The sequence below is a fragment of the Bubalus bubalis genome, chromosome 24 (assembly GCF_019923935.1).
Source record: "Bubalus bubalis isolate 160015118507 breed Murrah chromosome 24, NDDB_SH_1, whole genome shotgun sequence".
Taxonomy (NCBI): Eukaryota; Metazoa; Chordata; class Mammalia; order Artiodactyla; family Bovidae; genus Bubalus; species Bubalus bubalis.
Window position 1 is genome coordinate 6009372 of NC_059180.1, and position 22916 is coordinate 6032287.

At 43.1% G+C, this 22916-nt stretch overlaps 1 protein-coding gene across 10 annotated transcripts in view; it reads left to right on the plus strand.

Moving 5' to 3' along the window:
- Positions 1-22916, plus strand: part of STAG3 (stromal antigen 3) — a 29804-nt gene that overhangs the window by 2755 nt on the left and 4133 nt on the right. For 5 of the 10 annotated variants that reach the window (XM_025275476.3, XM_025275480.3, XM_044936201.2 and 2 more), the window contains 27 exons: positions 899-1001; positions 1379-1492; positions 4279-4375; positions 5067-5143; positions 5424-5628; positions 6046-6197; positions 12432-12505; positions 13429-13552; positions 14044-14142; positions 14350-14429; positions 14752-14859; positions 15105-15219; positions 15372-15477; positions 15660-15763; positions 15998-16090; positions 16200-16289; positions 16546-16746; positions 16867-16937; positions 17030-17117; positions 17584-17664; positions 17735-17842; positions 17987-18155; positions 18264-18400; positions 19168-19269; positions 19783-19931; positions 20176-20304; positions 20404-20561. In XM_025275476.3, coding sequence (XP_025131261.3) covers positions 899-1001; positions 1379-1492; positions 4279-4375; positions 5067-5143; positions 5424-5628; positions 6046-6197; positions 12432-12505; positions 13429-13552; positions 14044-14142; positions 14350-14429; positions 14752-14859; positions 15105-15219; positions 15372-15477; positions 15660-15763; positions 15998-16090; positions 16200-16289; positions 16546-16746; positions 16867-16937; positions 17030-17117; positions 17584-17664; positions 17735-17842; positions 17987-18155; positions 18264-18400; positions 19168-19269; positions 19783-19931; positions 20176-20304; positions 20404-20561 — 3134 coding nt within the window. The remainder of the gene's footprint in view (positions 1-898; positions 1002-1378; positions 1493-4278; positions 4376-5066; positions 5144-5423; positions 5629-6045; positions 6198-12431; positions 12506-13428; positions 13553-14043; positions 14143-14349; positions 14430-14751; positions 14860-15104; positions 15220-15371; positions 15478-15659; positions 15764-15997; positions 16091-16199; positions 16290-16545; positions 16747-16866; positions 16938-17029; positions 17118-17583; positions 17665-17734; positions 17843-17986; positions 18156-18263; positions 18401-19167; positions 19270-19782; positions 19932-20175; positions 20305-20403; positions 20562-22916) is intronic. The other 5 variants (XM_025275475.3, XM_025275472.3, XM_025275474.3 and 2 more) reach the window with 5 other exon arrangements.

Sequence of the window (22916 nt, forward strand, 5' to 3'; positions counted from 1 at the left end):
TTCATTTAGGGTTATAGAAACAAGTCATCACCTGTTAGCATTTATGAGCTTATTCTGTGACAGTTATAAGAGTACATCCTGGGTTAAAAAAAATTTTTTTTTAATCTTTCCAGGAAAAAAAAAAGTCTCATACAAGGTCTAATTTATCCCCTGGTAATTTTTTTTTATTGAGGTATAGTTGATGCATGATATTATATAAATTTCAGATATACAACATAATGATTCACCATTTTTAAAGTTTATATTTCAGTTATAAAAATATCCCCTGGTAATTTTAATTAGTCTCTTGTAAATCATTGTGCTGTTTAGGACCAGGTTATATATATTTTGTACATTTTAATCAGTAAGAGGTGAATTTGTTTTTAGGGCTGAAATTTAACACCAGGCACATATTAATATCCTGTTTGTGTATTAGTATTAATCAAACACGATTTCCTAACCCATGCTAATTTTTCTCTGCACAGCAGTTATCCCCCTGACTGCCTACGTGAATATCTTTTTTTTTTAATGTGGATATTAGGAAAGAGTTTGGAGAAGGAAATGGCAACCCACTCCAGTGTTCTTGCCTAGAGAATCCTGTGGGCAGAGGAGCCTGGTGAGCTGCTGTCCATAGGGTCACACAGAGTCGGACACGACTGAAGCGACTTGGCGGCAGCAGCAGGAAAGAGTTGTGCTTCATCTCCCTCAGTGCCTCATTCTTCATTTCCAATGCTTTAAGTGAAAGTTTTCCTTTAAGACATTGTCTCTACTTCCTGGCAACAGTCAGCTCATCTCTCCTTAAAATCTGAATATATTTTTCTCATGGAGAGGGGTGTAGTTAGAGAAATTATAATTCATTTACCCTTTTATATATAGGGACTAGGGTGTTGTATCTAAGCAGAACCACACTCCTTCATAGGGATAGTGAATCTTTATCAGCTGGTGAAGGCAGTGATTTCGAAGACAGCTTGAGACGAAATGGGAAGAAGAGAGCAGCAAAACGTCCACTCAAACCAACCCCAGTGAGTCAGTTTTGTTTTTGAACCTGGTCTGGGAAGCAGCTAAAGAAAACCTAGAAGAGGTTCAGGTGACATGCTTGATGAAAGGAGAGGGCTTAAAGAGTATTAAGGGACAGAAGTAGAAAGAAGGCAGATTTTGAAGAGCAGAGAATACAGTATTAGGGTATAGAGGAACAGGAATGGGGTTAAGGAACTTTTAAAAGGAGATAAGGCTAGAAATAAAGTTTACAATATAAAAATGCTTAATTTCTAAGCTGAGACAGTAACTCAAACTCTGCTGTGGAATTGGCAGCTTAAGCCTAACTGTGATTTTGATGAGAGTAAGTGTTAATGTCACTTTTACTTTTTAAAAACATTCATGATTTCTTATTACTAACTAGGCAAAATTTCCGAAGAAGAGGTCCCAAACAGTACGTGCTCATGGTCAGAAAGAGTCAGAGCCACCAGCCAGTGATCTCTTTGATGCTGTGAAAGGTGCCAAAAGTGACATGCAGGTAAAACAGAGTATCTCACCTCTGTTTCTTGATACCATCGCATTCCTTGCTGGGTGGAATGATAAGAACAAATGTCTACAAACTTGATTTAGTGAACATAACTGGTATCAAGAAAGGCAGATTAGGCCACAGGGTGAATCCGTAGAGTGATGTAAGGGAGATCTTGCATGAGGGAGAATGTTCCTTTCATAATAGTATCACAGATTAGGGTAGGTCTTGCCTTTATTGATTGATGGAAGGGGCAAGGAAAGGCATTGGATAATTTAGAGAAGCAGCTTGGATTCGGGTGGCAACGTGTTCACCCCTCTCACTTTTAGCTCCACTTTGACAATTATACCTATCCATTCTGCCTGTGTCTCCTTTAATAAGAGAGATTGATTTATATTTTTTGTCAGTACTGATATTTTTCAATTTATTTCTACCATCTTAAGTGGTTTCGCTTTATCTTGCCTTTTCTGTTTCTCTTTCCTCTTCTCTTTTTTCCTTTTGAATGTTTTATCTCATACAAGAACCTAAGCACATTTTAATTCCAATTAGACCTTACAGTTTACATACTGTTTGGGGGTTTTTTTTGGCAGTGCCAAATGACTTTCGGGATCTTAGTTCCCTGACCAGGGACTGAACGCGTGCCCCGTACAGTGGAAATGCAGAATCCTAATGACTGGACTGCCAGGGAAGTCCCCTTACATCCTGTTTGTTGTGCAGTGTTTTAGTTCTGTCCTTTCCTTCTCTTCCAAGTAGACATCATTGTTTTAAATAATGTTTGTTTATACTTATCTACATTTTAATCATTTTTTGTTCATCATTTCTTCTTTTAAAAAATATTTATTTGACTGTGCTGGGTCTTAGTTGTGGCTCTCAGGATCTTCAATCTTCATTGCAGTATGCAAACTCTTAGTTGCATCATTTCCTTTCAAATCTGAAATCTTCCACACAGAATCATTCTCTTGCTGTCCAAAGTTTATGTTTTAAAATTTCTTTTAGATAGAGTTTATTAACAAACTCAGTGTTTGCTTGTATAAATGTCTTTTACCCTTATTCTCAAAAGGTTGCTGGGTATCAAATTCTAAGATGACTTTTTTCTTTCGGCACATTAAAAAGATTATTCCACTGCCTTCTAACTTCCTGTATTGCTATTGAACATCAGCAGTCAGTCTACGCGCTGTCTGATGCAACAGTCTCTAATGCTGGAGACATCTGTAGCACTGTTGTCTGGTACAGTCTTCCACCAGCCACATATGGATTTTTGATATGTGGCTGGTGTGACTGAGGAACTACATTTTTAATGTTTGATTTAATTTAATAACCATATACAGCTGGGACTGTTTTTGTGCACATCTAACCTGTAAATGCTTTGTTTGTAAATGTTAAATGCATGTCCTTTGTAAGTAATTTTTTTACTTTAACAGTTTTCAAGACTGTTTTGCTTTTGTGTTCTTATGTATTATCAGATGTTCAGAGGTATAAACTTTTCTTTTCATGCTTGAGATCAGTTAGGTTCCAGGCTCTGAGGACTGGTGTCTTTTGACAACTATGCAGAATTCTTTTTCAATGTTGCCTCTTTCTCATTCTGTTAATCCCCTTCTGGAATTCAGTTAGACATCATTAGAAATTCTTGCTCTTTTCCATGTCTTAATAACTTTTTTCCTTATTTTTATTTGTCTGGGCTATATTAAGTCTGACTTAATCTTCTACTTCACTCATGTTGTGCTGTATCCAATCTGTTTTTAATCCATTCATTGAAGTTTCAAATTTTATTTATTATATTATGCACTTCTACACATTTTGTTTGACCCCTTTCCAAAGTTAATTGTTCTTTGCTTGTATTTTCAAGCTTCTCTTTTATTTAATCATGGAAATAATAATTTTATAATCTGTGATAACTTCAGTGTTTGAAGCCTGTGAGTGTAATTCTGTCTGTTTTTCGGCTAGTTGTTAGTTTTAGTGCCTTGTTTCTTTGTTGGGGTCTTTGTTGCTGGGTGCAGGCTTTCTCTAGTGGTGGCAAGCAGAGGCTGCTCTCTAGTTGTAGTGCGCAGGCTTTTTATTGTGGTGCCTTCTCTGGTTGCAGAGCATAGGTTGTGGAGTGCAGGTTTCTGTAGTTGTGGCATGCATAGGTTTATTCGCCCCATGGCATGTGGAATATTCCCAGACTAGGGATTGAATCCGTGTCCCCTGCATTGGCAGGTGGATTCTTAACCACTGGACCACCAGGGAAGTCTGAAGAATCACTTTTAATTAAATTTGATTGAAATTATTTTGATTTTATTGGTAAGGTGGATCTGGACTGCAAATCCAGATGTGAGAACTGGCTTATGGTTATGAATTCTGAAGGAACAATTCTTTTTTTCTTCTACCCCACACTAAGGTCATAACAAGCTAGTTGTCTTGCTTCCCTTCTGACCTGTAAATCTATTTCTCATTCTTGCTTTCATGAAGGTATGCCTCTTTGCAGGAGCCTCCTTTTGGACTACTCTCTTTGGAAGCCCTTTAGTCTTTGTCTCCTGTGCTCTACATTCGATGCATCCATCTGGACAGAAAGTTAGGGTTCCCGGGGTTTAGTAGACCCTCAGCAAAAGTCAGCTTGCTTATCTCCCAGAATTGCTACCTTCACTTCCATTTTTGGTTTTATGGAATTCTACCTTTCATTCTCATTTAGTAGTACATCATTTTAAAAGATGTTTTTAATATTTTAATCAGAAGTTTAGATGTTTCAGTTAGGAAGCTTATACAGAATTTCTAGTCTATCATATTGCCAGAAATAGAAATTATCCACACTGTTTTCCTAGTCTTTGGTAGATGAGTGGCTGGATAGCTACAAGCAGGACCAGGATGCAGCATTCCTGGAGCTCGTTAACTTTTTCATCCGGTCTTGTGGATGTAAAGGTGAGGAAACTACCCTTTTCTAACCCCCAGCCTTTCTCTCTCATAAAACTTTTTATTTGTGAATATGAGTAGGATTAGGCATTCCTAAAAAGAGAGGGTAAAGTGTAAGAAAAGTTTCCCTTATTTAACTAGTATCAACTACACTGTTGATTGGTAAATAGGGAAGTGATCCAGTAATGAAATGTATTGGTTTGGAGACAGAATCCTTTGGAGAAAAATAAACATACTAAAGTGATGATGTTTACAGATTTGGACCATCAGACCTTTCTTTCCTCTAAATAATCTTTTATTTTTTATCCCTTATTTCTCAGCCATTTCACCTCATATTTCTCTACTGAAACTGTGGCCCCAGGTCCCCAAAGGCCATGACCTAATTTACTGGGGCAGATGGTCTTATAAGACTGCAGGTTGTATTATAAGAACCTGGCATAGTTTTCTTGCTTTCTTTTTGTTTGGAATATTTTTTTTTAACTGTAGTTTTCTGCTGTTTGATTCCCTGGGGTTTTCTAGACAGGTTGCCTTATATCAGATATTCCAGTTAGATGGTAGCACATTTATGACTAGGATTCTGGTCTTCTGATTCCCCACCTGAGCTCTTTTCAATATATTTTTAAGATCATCTTCAAATGTTTATGTAAATGGTCATGGTATCTGTTATTTTCCTTCTAAGTATCTCATCTCCATTCCTCAGGCACTGTGACCCCTGAGATGTTCAAGAAGATGTCTAACTCAGAGATCATCCGGCACCTAACTGAACAGTTTAATGAGGTGGAGGAAGACTATCCAGGATCCTCTAGCCACTGTTACTGCAAAATACAAGGCCCATAACCCTCTTCTTTTCGATTCTGGGAAATAGGATAGCTTTTGGAAGGAGGGGTTTAATCTCTTGGGAGCAAAAGGGACCTATACACATTATCCGAATATGCCTACAGAGTTGAGAATAAGATATATATTTTTTTTACTATATGGTTGGGTTTTGACATCCAGTCCCTATGACTCCATGGATCTGGTAGTAACGCTCCCATCTTTTTCATGAACTCTTCTTTAGGATTCAGGAGACTATCCTCTGATAGCTTCAGGCCCATCCTGGAAGAAGTTCCAGGGAAGCTTCTGTGAATTTGTGAGAACATTGGTCTACCAGTGCCAGTACGGCCTCCTCTATGATGGCTTCCCCATGGACAACCTCATCTCCCTGCTCACTGGCCTCTCAGACTCCCAGGTCCGTGCCTTCCGTCACACTAGCACCCTGGCTGGTAAGCAGTCACTGTTAACTCGGTAGATGTTCTCATGGGGGTTGGTAGAACTTCCCTCTGTTCTTTAGCCCTGGGTCTTCTTTCCTGCCTGCATTCTAGCTGTTTACTTCAAGGTCATGCTTATTTTGTCCTGAACCTTCATCCAGTTTCTCACTAGTGGGATTGTTAAAAGGGGTGGATCACAGTGATAGTTTCCAGCTTTAACATGTTTCTCAGAGCTCACTGAGAACAGGCTAAGGATTAAAAGCAGCCCAAAAGAGGGAGAGAAAAAGCCCACTCCAGTACAGTGAGTCTTAGGATTTTAGGGTCACCCTGCTCTAGCTTTTCTTTTTCACTGCCCCTTTTTCCTTCTTTTTTGAACATACCATCCCTCCTCTCACTTAATGATTTTCTTACCTTGTTTTTACTGACTCAAAGCCATGAAGCTGATGACCTCCCTGGTAAGAGTTGCCCTTCAGCTGAGTCTGCACAAGGACAACAACCAGCGTCAGTACGAGGCTGAACGGAACAAGGGGCTAGGACAGAGAGCACCTGAGCGCCTCGAGAGCCTGCTGGAGAAACGCAGAGAGGTGAGCTGTTTCCCTGCCTCCTGCTCCGCTCCCGTGCTTCCATCACAGCTGCTTATCACACCGCCTTATCAGCCCCCAAGCTTCTCTCTCCCAGGAAAGCTTTCAGACTGTGATGATGGAGTCTGGCAGTAGTTTAATAGACCCATCCTGTTAGAGGTCATTGTATGTTTAGCTTGTTTCTGGGATTAGGGCTCAAGAGAGCATTTCTAGTTAGAGTAAATTTTAAAAGTTCTCTGTAATTCCACTTTTGCTCAGTTTCTATTGTCTGCATTCATTATCACAAGTATTTAAGTGTTGTGCCTGCATCTTGTGCAAGGAATTAAGCATTGACTTTCATCTCAAGTGTATGGTATGCAGGAGTGCTGGGAGGCCAACTGCTGGTGGAGGCCAAGTTTTCAAGGAATGGAAAGGACACAGGCCTGTCGTTCACTCCTGGATTTAAATTCTGTTCCAGTTAGCTACTAGCTCCATGGCCTTATGTAACCTCTAAGCTTCAGTGTCCTTTCCTTTCAAAAGGAGGTAATTGTTTTTGTGACGACTAAATGAGACGAGTAAATTGCCTACCCAGGCACATAGTAGGTACTTGCTTTGATTCCTTTTAAACCTGAAGACCACCACCAGAGGACATAACCCCCAACAAAATCTCTAACACTGTATAAACCTTCAAACAGCTGTGTATGTCATGAAACTTAACACTGCTTTTCCCCTTACTTCTCCAGAGTATCTGAGACCTCCCCAACCATGAGGTTGGCAGGACTCACCATGTCTAACTGTGCCAACTGACTGTTTTCCAGCTCTCATCAAAGATCTCTTCCATGCTAAATCATTAGAGGAGGGAACGTTCTACTTCCCGGATTCTCTTTTGCTGTTTTCACTGTCAGTGTGATCTTAAACAGTATATGTATTAAGTCTGTCTCAAATCTTATATACACTCATGTGATTGTTTTATTTGGACTTCCCTGGCTCTTGCTTCATCAGTTGTAGTTTTACTTTTCTGTCTTTAATTTCTCCCTCCCCAATGGTTTCCTCTTTCCAGTTATAACTGTATATAAGCGTTTGAATCTATCCTTAATCCTTCTCTATCAGTTACTCCATTTCTATCCTTTTAGTATTTCCTTCCTTCCTTAATATCCAGCTGAATCCTTTTTGCTACCTAGCTTCTATACCCATTTTTTCCTTTCCAGTTTTTCTCTCCAAACCAGTAACTTCTTAATCCCTATAGCCAATGGCCTTTTATCAGTCTCCCTTTTTGACTTACATAAAATTTGGTATTGATAGACCCACCTTTCTTCCTTCCCTCTCTTTCCTTTTCCTTTAATTTTGAAAATATTCAAATGTTCAAAAAGATATATTGGTAGAATGAACACAACATATGAACTATCTAGATTTAACAACTATTATTTCGTTCAATCACTCAGTTGTATATTTCACTATACTTCATCTACTTTTTTTCCCCTGATATTTTTTTTTACTAAATTGTGGATGTATATGTGTGTGCTCAGTCATGTCCAATTCTCTGCGACCCCATGGACTGGAGCCCTCCAGGCTCCTCTGTCCATGGGATTTTCCAGGCAAGAATACTGGAGCCGGCTTCCATTTCTTAACGTCAGGGCATCTTCCCAACCCAGAGATCGAACCGCATCTCTTGCACCTCCTGAATTGGCAGGCAGATTCTTTACCACTAGTGCCACCTGGGGATATTTTAACCTAAAGATTTGAATATGTCCTCTAAAAAAATATGTTCCTGTATTATACTATCTTCCTATCCAAAAACATTAACAGTGATTCCCTAATATTTTCTAATCCCAACTCCTATTTAAAAATTTCCATTTGTCCCCAAAATGCCTTTTCAATTCAGTTGCTCGGTCATGTCCAACTCTTTGCAGCCCTATGGACTGCAGCACTCCAGACTTCTCTGTCCATCACCAACTCTAGGAGTTTGCTCAAACTCATGACCATCAAGTCAGTGATACCATCCAACCATCTCATCCTCTTTTGTCCCCTTCTCCTTTCTTCAATCTTTCCCAGCATCAGGGTCTTTTCCAATGAGTCAGTTCTTTGTATCAGGTGGCCAAAGTATTGGAGTTTCAGCTTCAGCATCAGTCCTTCCAATGAACACTCAGGACTGATCTCCTTTAGGATGGACTGGTTGGATCTTCTTGCAGTTCAAGGGACTCTCAATAGTCTTCTCCAACACCACAGTTAATAAGCATCAATTCAAAAAAAAGAAAAAAAAAGCATCAATTCTTCGGCGCTCAGCTTTCGTTATAATCCAACTCTCACATCCATACATGACTACTGGAAAAACTGTAGCTTTGACTAGATGGACCTTTGTTGGCAAAGTAATGTCTCTGCTTTTTAATATGCTGTCTAGGTTGGTCAGAGCTAGTCTTCCAAGGAGCAAGCATCTTTTAATTTCATGGCTGCAGTCACCATCTGCAGTGATTTTGGAGCCCAAGAAAATAAAATCTCTCACTGTTTCCATGACTTTTATATCTGGTTAATTCCAGCCAGACTGTGGCTTAGTTAAGGATTGTGCATTTCATTTCGTCTTTTGTGTTTCTTAAGTCTCTTTTAATCTTGTACAGAATCTCTGCCCCGGCCTCCACTTTCCCCTCAGGATATTGATTTATTGAGTTGGGTCAGTTGTCTTCAACAATGTCACCTTGCAATTCTGCTTCCCTGTTACCTGTTAGGGTAACAGATAACATGTAGTCTAGTGTTTCTCAACAATGCCATTTAGGAGGCAGTCCTGGCATTGATTCAGCAGATGTGCTCAGTTGTGTCGAACTCCTTGTAACACCATGGATTGTAGCCTCCCAGACTCCTCTGTCCATGGGATTTTTCAGGCAAGAATACTGGAGTGGGTTGCCATTTCCTCCCCCAGGGGATCGTCCCATCCCAGGGATCAAACCCACAGCATCCCTGGCCTGTATCCACTAGGTGGCGGTAGTACCCAGGTCGTAATAAACAAAACTGTCTTCAGACTTTTCTGAAGTCCTGTGGGAACCCCAAACTGAGAATCACTATTCTAATTGCTTTGGCATAGTCATTTATAGATGTTTTTTTGGAACTCTCTTGCTTTTTCCATGATCCAGCGGATGTTGGCAATTTGATCTCTGGCTCCTCTGCCTTTTCTAAAACCAGCTTGAACATCTGGAAGTTCACGGTTCACGTATTGCTGAAGCCTGGCTTGGAGAATTTTGAGCATTACTTTACTAGCGTGTGAGATGAGTGCAATTGTGGGGTAGTTTGAGCATTCTTTGGCATTGCCTTTCTTTGGAATTAGAATGAAAACTGACCTTTTCCAGTCCTGTGGCCACTACTGAGTTTTCTAAATTTGCTGGCATATTGAGTGCAGCACTTTCACAGCATCATCTTTTAGGATTTGAAATAGCTCAACTGGAATTCCATCACCTCCACTAGCTTTGTTCGTAGTGATGCTTTCTAAGGCCCACTTGACTTCACATTCCAGGATGTCTGGCTCTAGGTGAGTGATCACACCATTGTGATTATCTTGGTCGTGAAGATCTTTTTTGTACAGTTCTTTTGTGTATTCTTGCCACCTCTTAATATCTTCTGCTTCTGTTAGGTCCATACCATTTTTGTCCTTTATCGAGCCCATCTTTGCGTGAAATGTCCTCTTGGTATCTCTGATTTTCTTGAAGAGATCTCTGATGCTGCTGCTGCTGCTGCTAAGTCGCTTCAGTCGTGTCCGACTCTGTGCGACCCCATAGACGGCAGCCCACCAGGCTCCCCCGTCCCTGGGATTCTCCAGGCAAGAACACTGGAGTGGGTTGCCATTTTCTTCTCCAATGCATGAAGGTGAAAAGTGAAAGTGAAGTCTCTCAGTCATGTCCGACTCTTCGCAACACCATGAACTGCAGCCCACCAGGCTCCTCTGTCCATGGGATTTTCCAGGCAAGAGTACTGGAGTGGGGTGCCATTGCCTTCTCCGGAAGAGATCTCTAGTCTTTCCCATTTTGTTGTTTTCCTCTATTTCTTTTCATTGATTGCTGAGGAAGGCTTTCTTATTTCTTGCTATTCTTTGGAACTCTGCATTTAGATGCTTATATCTTTCCTTTTCTCCTTTGCTTTTCGCTTCTCTTCTTTTTACAGCTATTTGTAAGGCCTCCCCAGACAGCCATATTGCTTTTTGGCATTTCTTTTCCATGGAAATGGTCTTGATCCCTGTCTCCTGTACAATATTATGAATCTCTGTCCATAGTTCATCAGGCACTCTATCTATCAGATCTAGGCCCTTAAATCTATTTCTCACTTCCACTGTATAATCATAAGGGATTTGATTTAGGTCATACCTGAATGGTCTAGTGGTTTTCCCTACTGTTTTCAATTTAAGTCTGAATTTGGCAATAAGGAGTTCATGATCTGAGCCATAGTCAGCTCCCGGTCTTGTTTTTGCTGACTATATAGAGCTTCTCCATCTTAGGCTGCAAAGAATATAATCAGTCTGATTTCGGTATTGACTATCTGGTGATGTCCATGTATAGAGTCTTCTCTTGTGTTGTTGGAACAGGGTGTTTGCTATGACCAGTGAGTTCTCTTGGCAAAACTCTTATTAGTCTTTGCCCTGCTTCATTCTGTATTCCAAGGCCAAATTTTCCTGTTACTCCAGGTGTTTCTTGACTTCCTACTTTTGCATTCCAGTCCCATATAATGAAAAGGACATCTTTTTGGGGTGTTAGTTCTAAAAGGTCTTGTAGGTCTTCATAGAACTATTCAGCTTCAGCTGCTTCAGCATTACTGGTTGGGGCATAGACTTGGATTACTGTGATACTGAATGGTTTGCCTTGGAAACGAACAGAGATCATTCTGTTGTTTTTGAGATTGCATCCAAGTAGTTACTGCATTTTGGACTCTTTTGTTGACCATGATGGCTACTCCATTTCTAAGGGATTCCTGCCCAGAGTAGTACATATAATGGTCATCTGAGTTAAATTCACCTATTCCAGTCCATTTTAGATCGCTGGTTCCTAGAATGTCGACGTTCACTCTTGCCATCTCCTGTTTGATCACTTCCAATTTGCCTTGATTCATGGACCTAACATTCCAGGTTCCTATGCAGTATTGCTCTTTACAGCATTGGACCTTGCTTCTATCACCAGTCACATCCACAACTGGGTATTGTTTTTGCTTTGGCTCCATCCCTTCATTGTTTCTGGAGTTATTTCTCCACTGATGTCCAGTAGCATTGGGCACCTACCGACCTGGGGAGTTCCTCTTTCAGTATCCTATCATTTTGCCTTTTCATACTGTTCATGGGGTTCTCAAGGCAAGAATACTGAAGTGGTTTGCCATTCCCTTCTCCAGTGGACCACATTCTGTCAGAGGATGAGATGGCTGGATGGCATCACCGACTCGATGGATGTGAGTTTGAGTGAACTCCGGGAGTAGGTGATGGACAGGGAGGCCTGGCATGCTGCAATTCATGGGGTTTCAAAGAGTCGGACACGACTAAGCGACTGAACTGAACTGAATCTAATTGCTTCCTTCTCTTTTTTTGTTCTATTTCTTTTATCAAACAAATTGCATTTATTTAAAAAATTTCCCCAGTTGATGTTCGTAAAAAACTTGTATAACTACCAGTTAGGACCTCTGAATAGCCAAAGATGGTCAAAATAACAGGACACAGAAGGGATATTTTTTCAAAACAAATCTCTGAGGCATTAGTTGACTATATAGCTTCTTTTAGAATTAGAAGGTTTAACCTTTTTCTATTCTGATAACTTACTGGCTTCATTTTCTTTTTCTCTGCTTTAGACTGATTAGCTTAATTACTTTCATTTGCCAACTCCAGCTTTCTCATCAGCTTTGTATTTTAGAGGTATCTTACTGACTGCCTAACTTCACCGGGCTATCCACTATCACATGTGGATGAGTAGGTGGTATTCTTTTCCAAGGTATCTAATCCATACCCTCAAAGGAAAGAGGGAGAGTGGCTTGTAACTTTAATACCTTATTTATAGATGTGTATTTTTCACATGGAGAAAAAAGTGATTTGGGGAGATAGAAGTATTGTGAACATGTGGGAAATAAAGCCACATGACCTGAAAATAAAAAAAGAAGGTTTAAAAGGGAACATAGGATACAGGAGGTTCAGACTGTGCCCTGTAATTAATAGGAAACAGGTGAATGTCATATTTTTCTAATATTTTTGTGGCCTTATACTGCTGGGGGACATGAGAGATTGACCTGTTCCTCCCCATCCTCCAGCTTCAAGAGCATCAAGAGGAGATTGAAGGGATGATGAATGCCCTTTTCAGGGGTGTCTTTGTGCATCGGTACAGGTGAGTTACTGGGCTCCTCTCATTGAAGCAGCTGGGTCCTCAGTTACGGAGTCTATAGAAATAACAAGGTCCCCTCCTAACCCTGTTATCTGTAGTCCCACAGCTCGGAAAAAACTCGTTAACAAATGTTCCAAATTAGGTTTAATTTATTCCTGCCTACAAATGATTGTATAAACTCTTCTGGGAGGGAAGATAAGAGTATCAGGCATTGATGAGTATTCTGCTCCAACTTTGCCCAAAACCTCCCCTCCCCCATCTTCCTGGGGCTTGAGCCTTGAGAGGACAAGAGGAGAGAGCCAAAAGCAGGGCCTTTCTGAGGGTTTACAGTTCTGCAGGCCTTTCCCCAGCCCACTTCACCCTGCCTTTCACTGTGCTAAAGGCAGGGGAGTTTTATACTGGGTAAATAGCTGGTAGAATTAAGTTAAAGAGTGTCCATGTTTGTGTCTCACTCTTACCTAGATTTCAACCTCTGCCTTTTCAGAACCCTTCAGCTGATTTAATCTTTTCTTGAAGTGGAATCAACACACACACGTGGATATGTTGTACAACATAGGGAATATAACCGATCGTCTTAGGATAAATGAAACATAATCTTTAAGAATTATGAATCACTGTTGTACACCTGAAACTTATGTTGTACATCAGCTGTATCTCAGTTCACCACACATACAGTTTGGCCGATAGTTAAGATTCCAAAATCAGTTTTTAAAAGGGGCATAGAGGATAAGTTTTAGTGATTGGTTACGGAAGGGAACTGTTCACTTTTTAATGTATTTTATTTACATTGGGAGGAGGAAGTGAAAGGGCTAGTACTTGATGTTTAGTCAAGAAAATAGACTCTTCTGTGACAAACAGATATCTGCTAGGATAGAAAGTCAGTTTGGAGAGAAGGTGAAAAGGGTCAGCTTTCTCTGTGTGCCTAGGGATGTCCTTCCTGAGATCCGTGCTATCTGCATCGAGGAGATTGGGTCTTGGATGCAGAGCTACAGCACCTCTTTCCTCACTGACAGCTACTTAAAATACATTGGCTGGACCCTGCATGATAAGGTGAGAGTTGACTTAGTCCTCTTCTCTGCCCCAGGGTGCTTCAGCTCTTCCTGGTCTTGCCACTTAGGTGTTTCACTAGTGATCAGTGATGAACTCATCAAGGCACTGAACCTCAAAACTCCCCAAGTCCTGGGGAGGGTAAGAGAAGCTAGGGGAGAGAAGGGTATATGTAGGGGAGTAAATGCCTTAAAACAGAGTTGAGGGAAGAAAGACTTTCCCTATGAAAAGGCAAGACAGTTATTGATAGGGTGGTAATACAAGTGCCGGGGTGGTAGCCAAAAGATCCTCTTAATCAGGATTGCTTAATTCTGCTGAAAAGGATAATTTGGGGTTTTAAGTGAGAAGACAGTCATTCATTCTTTTTGAGACATCTCAGAGTCTTCAATATAGAGGATACCCAGGCCCAGGATGAGCAATCTGAGAGGGAAGTATGGAGATCCAGTAGGGGTAAGTAGAGGAGGAGTCATTCATATTTCCATTCTCCTCAGTAGCATCGAGATGTGCGTCTGAAGTGCTTGAAGGCTCTGAAAGGGCTGTATGGCAACCAAGACTTGACTGCGCGCCTGGAGCTCTTTACCAGCCGCTTTAAGGTAGAATCAGGACTGTGCTCCTGTGCTTGGCTCTGTCTGTGGTTCCCATTTCCACACCTCATTTTCCCACTTCTATTGCTTTTATGTATCTGTGGCTATCCCAGTATCTGCTTCTACACCCCATCTTTAGGAATCTCTCAGAGTCTAAGAGGATGGTGTTTGAGGATGGATGCTAGGAGGTACTAAGTGATGTTCTCCTTCTTACAGGACCGGATGGTTTCCATGGTCATGGACCGAGAGTATGATGTGGCAGTGGAGGCCGTTAGGTTGCTGATAGTTATCCTCAAGTGAGTCCTGGGCAGTGGAGAGACAGGGATCTCAGGGTTATCTTTTCAGTATCAGACAGGCCCTTCCAGAGTCTCTCTCCCTTCACGCATTGTAGGTTGACTCTTGTCTGTACAGGTTGAAAGACTGAGATCATTTCCAAGTTGCAAGAGCTCCGGGGGGAAATTTCCCATCTTCTCTAACTCCATATCCCTCTGTCTCCCAATCTTCTATTTGCAAGTTCTTTGTGAGTTAATCCTTGTTGGCTTTGCCTTGTTTCTAACCTTAGTTGTGCCAGAGGACGACATCCACATCCACCTGCTCGTTCTGCTTTTCTCCCGGCAGGAGCATGGACGGGGTGCTGACAGATGCAGACTGCGAGAGCATCTACCCTGTCGTGTACGCCTCTAACAGAGCCCTGGCCTCTGCTGCAGGGGAGTTTCTGTACTGGAAGTGAGTGGGGCTCCTTTTGTTTGTTTCTTTATAACGCCGTCTTCTCTTGGTTTCTCTCCATCATCTGCTGCTGTTCTAAGCTCCCCTCCCAACCCATTAGTCTCCCTTGGTGTCTCCTTCCCACCTCAATCCCTGGAGACTTTCCTTAGCTCTGTCTCTTTCTCCTTTAATCCTCTCCCTCCACGGTAACTTGTACTCCTTCCTTTCTCCTGTGCTGTGCCCTTTCCCTGTGCCCCTTTGACCAGGCTCTTCTACCCTGAGTGTGAGACAAGAGCAGTGGGCGGGAGAGAGCGTCGCCGAAGTCCACGCCCCCAGAGGACTTTCTTCTACCTTCTGCTGTCCTTTTTCGTGGAGAGTGAGGTGACGTATGGAAAGGAGCTGTTGTGCTAAGATGTGCAGGTAGAGAAGGATGGGAGCTGGCTCTACATGCGGTGGAGAAATGATTCATCGGGAGCCACTTCTAGCGTGTTAACATATGGCTTTGGTGACTTAACATCTGCCTCCTCCCACAGCTCCATGACCACGCCGCGTACTTAGTTGACAGCCTGTGGGACTGTGCAGGGTCTCTGCTGAAGGACTGGGAGAGTCTGACAAGCCTGCTGCTGGAGAAGGACCAGAGTATGTGCCAGCTGGTAGCCAGGGAAGGGGCCCTCTCCTCTCCTTGTAGGAAACCAGGAGAGATTTCTCTCCTGACTTGTAAAAGGCATAGGTAATGGGTGATGGGGGTGATGGAGGGGGTTCTTAGGGATCAGGTGTGGATAATCTATGAATCTGTGTTTTCCATCCACCTGCCAACCCAGACCTGGGCGATATACAAGAGAGTACGCTGATAGAAATCCTTGTATCCAGTGTCCGGCAAGCTTCAGAGGGCCACCCACCTGTGGGACGGGTCACAGGGAAGAAGGTACAGCGTGAGGGGTGCGGGGGTGAGGGTTGTTGGCAATGTTAAATCCAGGCAGGTACTGTCCTTACCCTCAAGTCTTAAGTTAGGGTGCTCCTTCCTCAGCCTCTCAAAGAATTCCATTTCTAGCAAAAGAAATCTGAAGGGAGCTGCTTATCTTTCTAGGAAGATAAGATTATCAGGCAGAGGAATACACATACATACACCTTTCCCCCATCCCCAAATGATTAATTTCAGGGCTTAACCCCAAAAGAACGTAAGATCCAAGCCGATGACAAGGTGAAGCTGACTGAGCACCTCATCCCCCTGCTCCCCCAGCTCCTGGCCAAGGTAGAGGTGCCTCATCGCTCAGCCTCTGGGAAAGAGCGGGTGGAAGGAAGTGGCCTCCAAATTAGCAGTGTGGCAGGTTGTAAGTAGGCTTCCCTCTGAATCACCACAGTTCTCAGCTGATGCAGAGAAGGTGGCTCCCCTGCTGCAGCTTCTCAACTACTTCGACCTCAACATCTACTGTACCAGGCGCTTGGAGAAAGTGAGGGGAAAGGACGACACATTCCCTCTTGCTTGCTGCTTTTGTCCCAGAGCCAAAGATTCTACTGCCAGTACCTGCTTTTTCTTAAGGACATGGATTCTAGAAAAACCAATAAGCCTTCCTTCTCTTAGGCATCTTATCCTTGAAGTTTAATGTTGTCAATGCTCTTTCTTTCTCCCAGTCTCTAGTCCCCTCAGGAGGAGTTCTCTTCCCCAGCTCCCCCATGACACTGTCTTCTCCCACCTTTCTTTCTCAGCACCTGGAGCTGCTCCTGCAGCAGCTCCAGGAGGTGGTGGTGAAGCATGCAGAGCCTGCGGTGCTTGAGGCAGGCGCTCACGCCCTCTATCTGCTGTGTAATCCTGAGTTCACATTCTTCACCCGCGTGGACTTTGCCCGAAGCCAGCTGGTGGATCTCCTGACCGACCGCTTCCAGCAGGAGCTTGAAGAACTACTTCAGGTTGGAAGTAGGGCTATGTGACAGGACCCCCCAGACCTGTGTGGGAGAGGCCATGAGATATGGGGGTGTGGATCCGCGAGTTCTCAGGGAAATGCCACATGGACCTCCTTTCTTCCTCAGTCGTCCTTCTTAGATGAAGATGAGGTGTATAGTCTGGCAGCCACTCTGAAGCGCCTCTCTGCCTTTTACAAGTGAGCAACTCCCCGCCTGCTCCCTCTTCTATTCCTGCCAGTGTCCGTTCCAGTGTAACATTTCCCTCTTCTGCCCCCCACCCCCCACAAAGTGCCCACGACCTAACCCGCTGGGAGCTTTACGAGCCCTGCTACCAACTCCTCCGAAAGGCTGTGGACACAGGAGAAGTTCCTCACCAGGCAAGTAGACAAGTTGGAAATGTGGAAGCAGGAGTCTTAAGGGCCCCGTGTCCCAGCTGGCCACCTTGCAGGTTGTTCCAGTCCCAGGGGTGTGGAGTGGATGAGAGAGCTCCAGCGTGTGTGTTGTTCCTTCTGTCCCACTCTCGGAAGTGAATGTACTTTCCCAGCACCTGAAAACAGTCATTTTCTCTGGCTTCTGGGGAGTCAAGGATAATATTGAGGGATTATAGGAGACTTTAAATCAGGAAGAGATGGCATTCCTGCTCAGGGCAGAATCCTCTGAAGACTGTCAAGAATCACTTTTTTCCTCACCAGAAAAGGAAGTAGGTGTCTTCTCATCTCATTCTCTCTCTTCTGGTCTGCTTTTTTCTTCCTTCTTTCCTTCATGTGTATCTGCCTGTCTCTGTTTCTCCCTGCCTGCCCGTTACTCTCCTGATCTTTGCTTTTTAACATGTGGTTCTTACAGGTGACCCTGCCAGCCTTGACTCTTGTCTATTTTTCCATTCTTTGGACACTAACCCACATTTCTGGATCAGATGCTTCCCAGGTGAATATGGGTCTGAGGAGGGGGAACAGGAATGGAGTACCAGTGTCTTCCTTCATTCCTGACCCTGAAGTCGTTGTCTCCACAGAAGCAGCTGTTGGATTTGAAGGGCAGGATGGTGGCCTTCTGCGAACTCTGCCAGAGCTGCCTCTCAGATGTGGATTCTGAGATCCAGGAGCAGGTAAGCGTTTGTCAAGGACGCACATCGTCTGTAGCCCGGCTCCCATGGTCTGAGGAAACCCATTCTGAGGGGAAATTAGCAATATAATTTCTGTCATGGTCACTTTTCTGTCCTTTTTAAGCATTCTCTTTTTTCCCCCAACAGGCTTTTGTCTTGTTAAGTGATCTGCTTCTCATCTTCAGCCCTCAGATGATTGTAGGGGGACGAGAGTTTCTCAGGCCCCTTGTCTTTATTCCTGAAGCCACTCTGCAGTCTGAGCTGGCCAGCTTCCTCATGGACCATGTCTTCATCCAGCCTGGGGAGCTAAGGAGTGGTACCGGGGCTCAGGAAGGGTTTGGGGCTCAGGCCTGCCTCGGGCTTGGAGGTCAGGAGGCCTGAATTGTGATTCTGACGCTTCCACTCTGTGCTTGTGGGGAGCCAGGTCATTCCCAGGAGGATCACTTGCAGATTGAGCGGCTGCACCAGCGGCGCCGCCTCCTGGCTGGGTTCTGCAAGCTGTTGCTCTATGGGGTGCTGGAGATGGACGCAGCCTCGGATGTTTTCAAACACTACAACAAGGTACAGCAGGGCGCCAGGCTGAGGACGGCTCTGACCCATGACCTCAGACCCTGTAGCGCTACAGAAAGGGTGGGGAAATGATAGTACCAAGCTTAAAGGAAAAGTCGGGGGAAGGCCCGTGGTTTGGAATAAAGGGACAAAGAAAAGAGACTTAGAAAACAGTTGTGGAGAAAAAGCTGTTAGGAAGAAATTCATTGGAGGGAAAATACCTTAATCTTCCTGTCCAGAATTTTTTTTTTTTTCATTCTGTGAGCCTAGTCTGTGTAATGGGGTAATGTAAGAAGGGGAATAAAAAGAACAGAAGAGGGTTCAGTCCTTCCAAGGTACCTAGATACCTACCTTGTCTTCTCAACCCACCATCGTGTTGATTTCTATTTATTGAGTACCCAGTATCCCAGGCACTAAGGGCTCCTCAGTGAACAAAAGTCAACTGTTCCTGCTCCTTAGGCTTCTGTTCCGGGGGAGACAAACAGCGAAGGTTTCAGTGCAGTGGCAGTGTGTTCTGGCAGGTTCCTACTCTTCTCTGAGAAATGGACTCCAGGCAGGGTTTCTTCTCTTCATTATTTGCCTAAACCGTGATTTCTCTGGGGCTTTGTCCCTGCTGGCTAGAGATGTGGTCTAGTATGAGTTGTTTCATGTGTAGATTCATATTCCCTACCTCAGGTCCTTTTGGAAGGATGTAGTAGTTAGGGCTGTGAAGAAAAAATCAAAACAGAAACAGTCCTTTCCTGTGGTCAACATCATTTTCTCTACTTCCTTCCCATCAGTTCTACAATGACTATGGTGATATTATCAAGGAAACATTAACAAGAGCAAGGCAGATTGACCGAAGCCACTGTTCCCGAATCCTGCTGCTGAGCCTCAAGCAGGTACCCCTTCTGCCTGGGGGGCCTCAGGCCTGTGTCGCCCACTGCAGCCCACCCCCAGCTGTTCAGAACGTGAGCTCTTTCAGAGCAGGACGTTTCTAACTTAATTTGACTTTTATTTCACGTGACAGTCTCCTTCATAACTAGTAGATCCATAAAAAGTAATTTATTTTAACCGTCAGGGCAGTTTCTACCCCAATCCCATAGATCTCCTATGTGAATTAGCACATGGGAGCACCACAGTAAAGTGATAGGGAATTCCTAATTTTCTTCTGTCTGTTGTCTCTCAGATCCTTCAGTTACTACAGACATTTTAATTTATTGTTACAGAGCACAGTGAAGCCTTCTCTGGTGCAAGGCAGTCAGGAATAGGGTCAGTGTCCTCAGAGGAAAGAAAGTAAAAACAGCAGATGATGTCCCAAGCCCCTTAGAATTTCTAAAGGACAGAGAAAGGAATGCTGTACTTGCTTGTTCTATTTGCTCCTCCCTTTCCCGTGTGCCATGTCTCCTGGACAGTTATACACAGAACTGCTGCAGGAACAAGGGCCCCAGGGCCTGAATGAGCTTCCAGCTTTCATCGAGATGAGGGACCTGGCCAGGAGATTTGCCTTGAGCTTTGGACCCCAGCAGCTACAGAACCGTGACCTTGTGGTCATGCTACACAAGTAAGGAAGTATTGGTAGAAGGCAAGGTACTTGAATCTTCCGGACTGTGTGTACAGGACCAGCTGGGAGTGAGGTCTCAGAGGGAGGGTCATCAGGTCCAGGAGTAGCAGTCACGTGGGTGAGCGGGTATCCCTGGGCGACAGGCTGGGTCCATGGGGAGGAAGAAGCACTGGGACAGGATGCCTCAGCCCTGGGAGAGAGTTGGGAGGGGCCTGTCTTCCTAAAATGATTCTGCTCAACCAAGGGAAGGCATCAAGTTCTCCTTGTCTGAGGTTCCTCCAGCTGGCTCCTCCAGTCAGCCCCCAAATCTGGCATTCCTGGAGCTCCTCGCGGAGTTCTCCCCCCGACTCTTCCATCAGGACAAGCAGCTGCTGTAAGTTAGGGGTGGGTGGATAAAGACGTGGGTGAGAGAGGAAGGGTCTGGTGAGGGCTTTGACCACTTGAGACAGGCTCCATCCCGCCTCTCTCTCAGACTGTCCTACCTGGAAAAGTGTCTGCAGCGTGTCTCCCAGGCACCTGGTCGTCCCTGGGGTCCAGTCACCACCTACTGCCACTCCCTCAGCCCCGGAGAGAACACAGTCGAGGTCAGCCCTCAGGGCTACCCCCGCTCCAAGAAGAGGCGAGTTGAAGGTAAAGTGTGATGAGTGTGGGTATCCGGGTGCTCAGCGCTACTGCCTTGATAGCCACTGCTTAGTAAAGCAGCATGTGGTCCTTGCCTCTTTCAGAGTCTTGGATTTGGTCAAATAAATATTCATGTAGCCCCTACTATCATTAAGGCTCCTCATTTTCTTCAAGGTTTATCTAGCCAAGTAAAAATAGCCAACTTCTATGAAAAATTAAACAGAAACTAATGATAAAACCAAAGATTGAACTAAGGAATCTGTACATTTATGATGCCTCTTGTTGACATCTTATTTTGCAATTTTTAAAAATTTTATACGGTCTTCATGATTTTTATAGTCTTCAGATCATACCTGTCATGTTTACATAAGTTTTTTCTTTAAAGTGATTTTTTAAAAATATAGTCTCGTCTTGTGATAATACCCTAGAAATCACAAACTTGAGGTGTAAGTTAGTATTCTGGTGTGCATTTTAAAATACTAGTAGTCATACCCCATTCCTCCAGGTCTAGGTAGTATACTTACCTATTTCTTGTCTCCGGATTTGTTTATTTTAGACATTTTATGTAATTGGAATCATAGTCTGTGGCCTATGTCTTCTTTTAATGAGCATGTTTTTAGGGTTCATCCATTCTTAGCATTTATCAGTACCTCATAACTTTTCATGGCTGAATAATCCATTTGTATGGATATGTCATTTTATCCATTCATCAGTTACTTGACATTTAGATTGTTTCAACTTTCTGACTGTTAACACATGATGCTCCTGTAAACATTCATGTGTAAGTTTTCACATGGATGTAGGATTTCACTTCTCTTTAGATGTATGTAGGAATGAAATTGTTGGATTGTATGGTGAGTATGTGTAACTTTATGAGGAACTACCAAACTAGTTTCCAAAGTGCCTGCATTGTTTTGCAATTCCTACGGCAGTTGACAAGGGCCCCAGTTTCTCTACATGCCAAACTTGTTATTGTCTTTTATTTTATCCATCTCTTAGTGACTAAATTGGTATCTCATCTATTATAGCTTAAATTTTTCTATAAGTACTAATACTGTTGAGCATCTTTGCACATGCTTATTTGCTATTTATATATCCTCTTTAGAGAAATATCTATTCAAATTCTTTGCTAATTTAAAAATAGGGTTGTCTTTTTATTGTTGAGTTGTCTCTTACCAGATATACAGAAAAAATTTCCTCCCATTTTTTGTTGTCTTTTCATTTTCTTGATGGTGTCCTTGAAATACAAAAGGTCTTAATTTTGATGAAATTCACCTTACCCGTTTTTTTGTTTGTGCTTTTGATGTCATATCTTAAACTGTCCTCATCTAAAGTCACAAAAATCTATTCCTGTGTTTTCTTCTGAGAGTTTTCTAATTTTAGCTAATACATTTAGGTCTATGATCCTTTTTGAGTTAATTTTTGTGTGTGGTGTGAAATATGGTGTGAATTCTTTTTAAGGTCTTCTGTATACCACCTAAAGTTATCTTTCATACCACTGGGAAACTCTGCTTTTAACCAGTAAAGTAGTACTTGTTAAGGACCTACCATATGCAAGATACTGTATTAGGTGTTTTAGAGGCCATGACAGATTCTCAAGCAGCTTATCATCTAATAGAAAGAAAATACATTTATAGAAAATCTGAGCTGTGAAGTCACCAGTAAGTGATAACTTCCCCGGGGTTGGACAGATGACTGCTATAGAATTCAGAGAAGAAAGGTATCCTTTTATGTTCCGTTGATCTTATGAAGGCTTTATCAAGAAGATGGTATTTAAGCTAGATCTTGAAAAATGGGTAAGATTTATATAAGCTGAACAGAAGAACAATAAGTACCATGGACAAGCAGAACAGCACAAGCAAAACAGAGGTCAGTGTTTGCCAAAGCACATGAATACATAGATTGGTTTGCCTAAAACAGAGGGTTTGTAAAGTTAGGATAAAACTGAAAAAATTGGTTCCATTGTTCATCATACTTACTGTGCTTGGAATGCAGGAGTGAGCTTTCTTTGGAATAGTGTCAGATAGCGATGCGCTGTGGAAGAGGGTGGGGAAAGTCTTACAAAAAGTGATCAGGGAAAGCCACAGAGAGTATGAATGCAGGGCAAAAACTGGAGAAAGAGAGAGGGGGTGCCTGGTGTATATCAGAATAGCAGACGAGGACTTAACCTGGAGGTCCAGTGGTTAAGACTCTGTGCTTTCAGTGCAGGGGCTGTGGGTTCAATCCCTGGCCGAAGAACTAAGATCCCACATACAACACAGCCAAAAAGTTAGAAAAAGGGGCAGCTAAGGGAATAGCAGACAGGCAGGTGCAAGTGGTCCAGAGGCCATGGCAGGGTGTCTCTGGCTTGTTCAAGGAATAGCT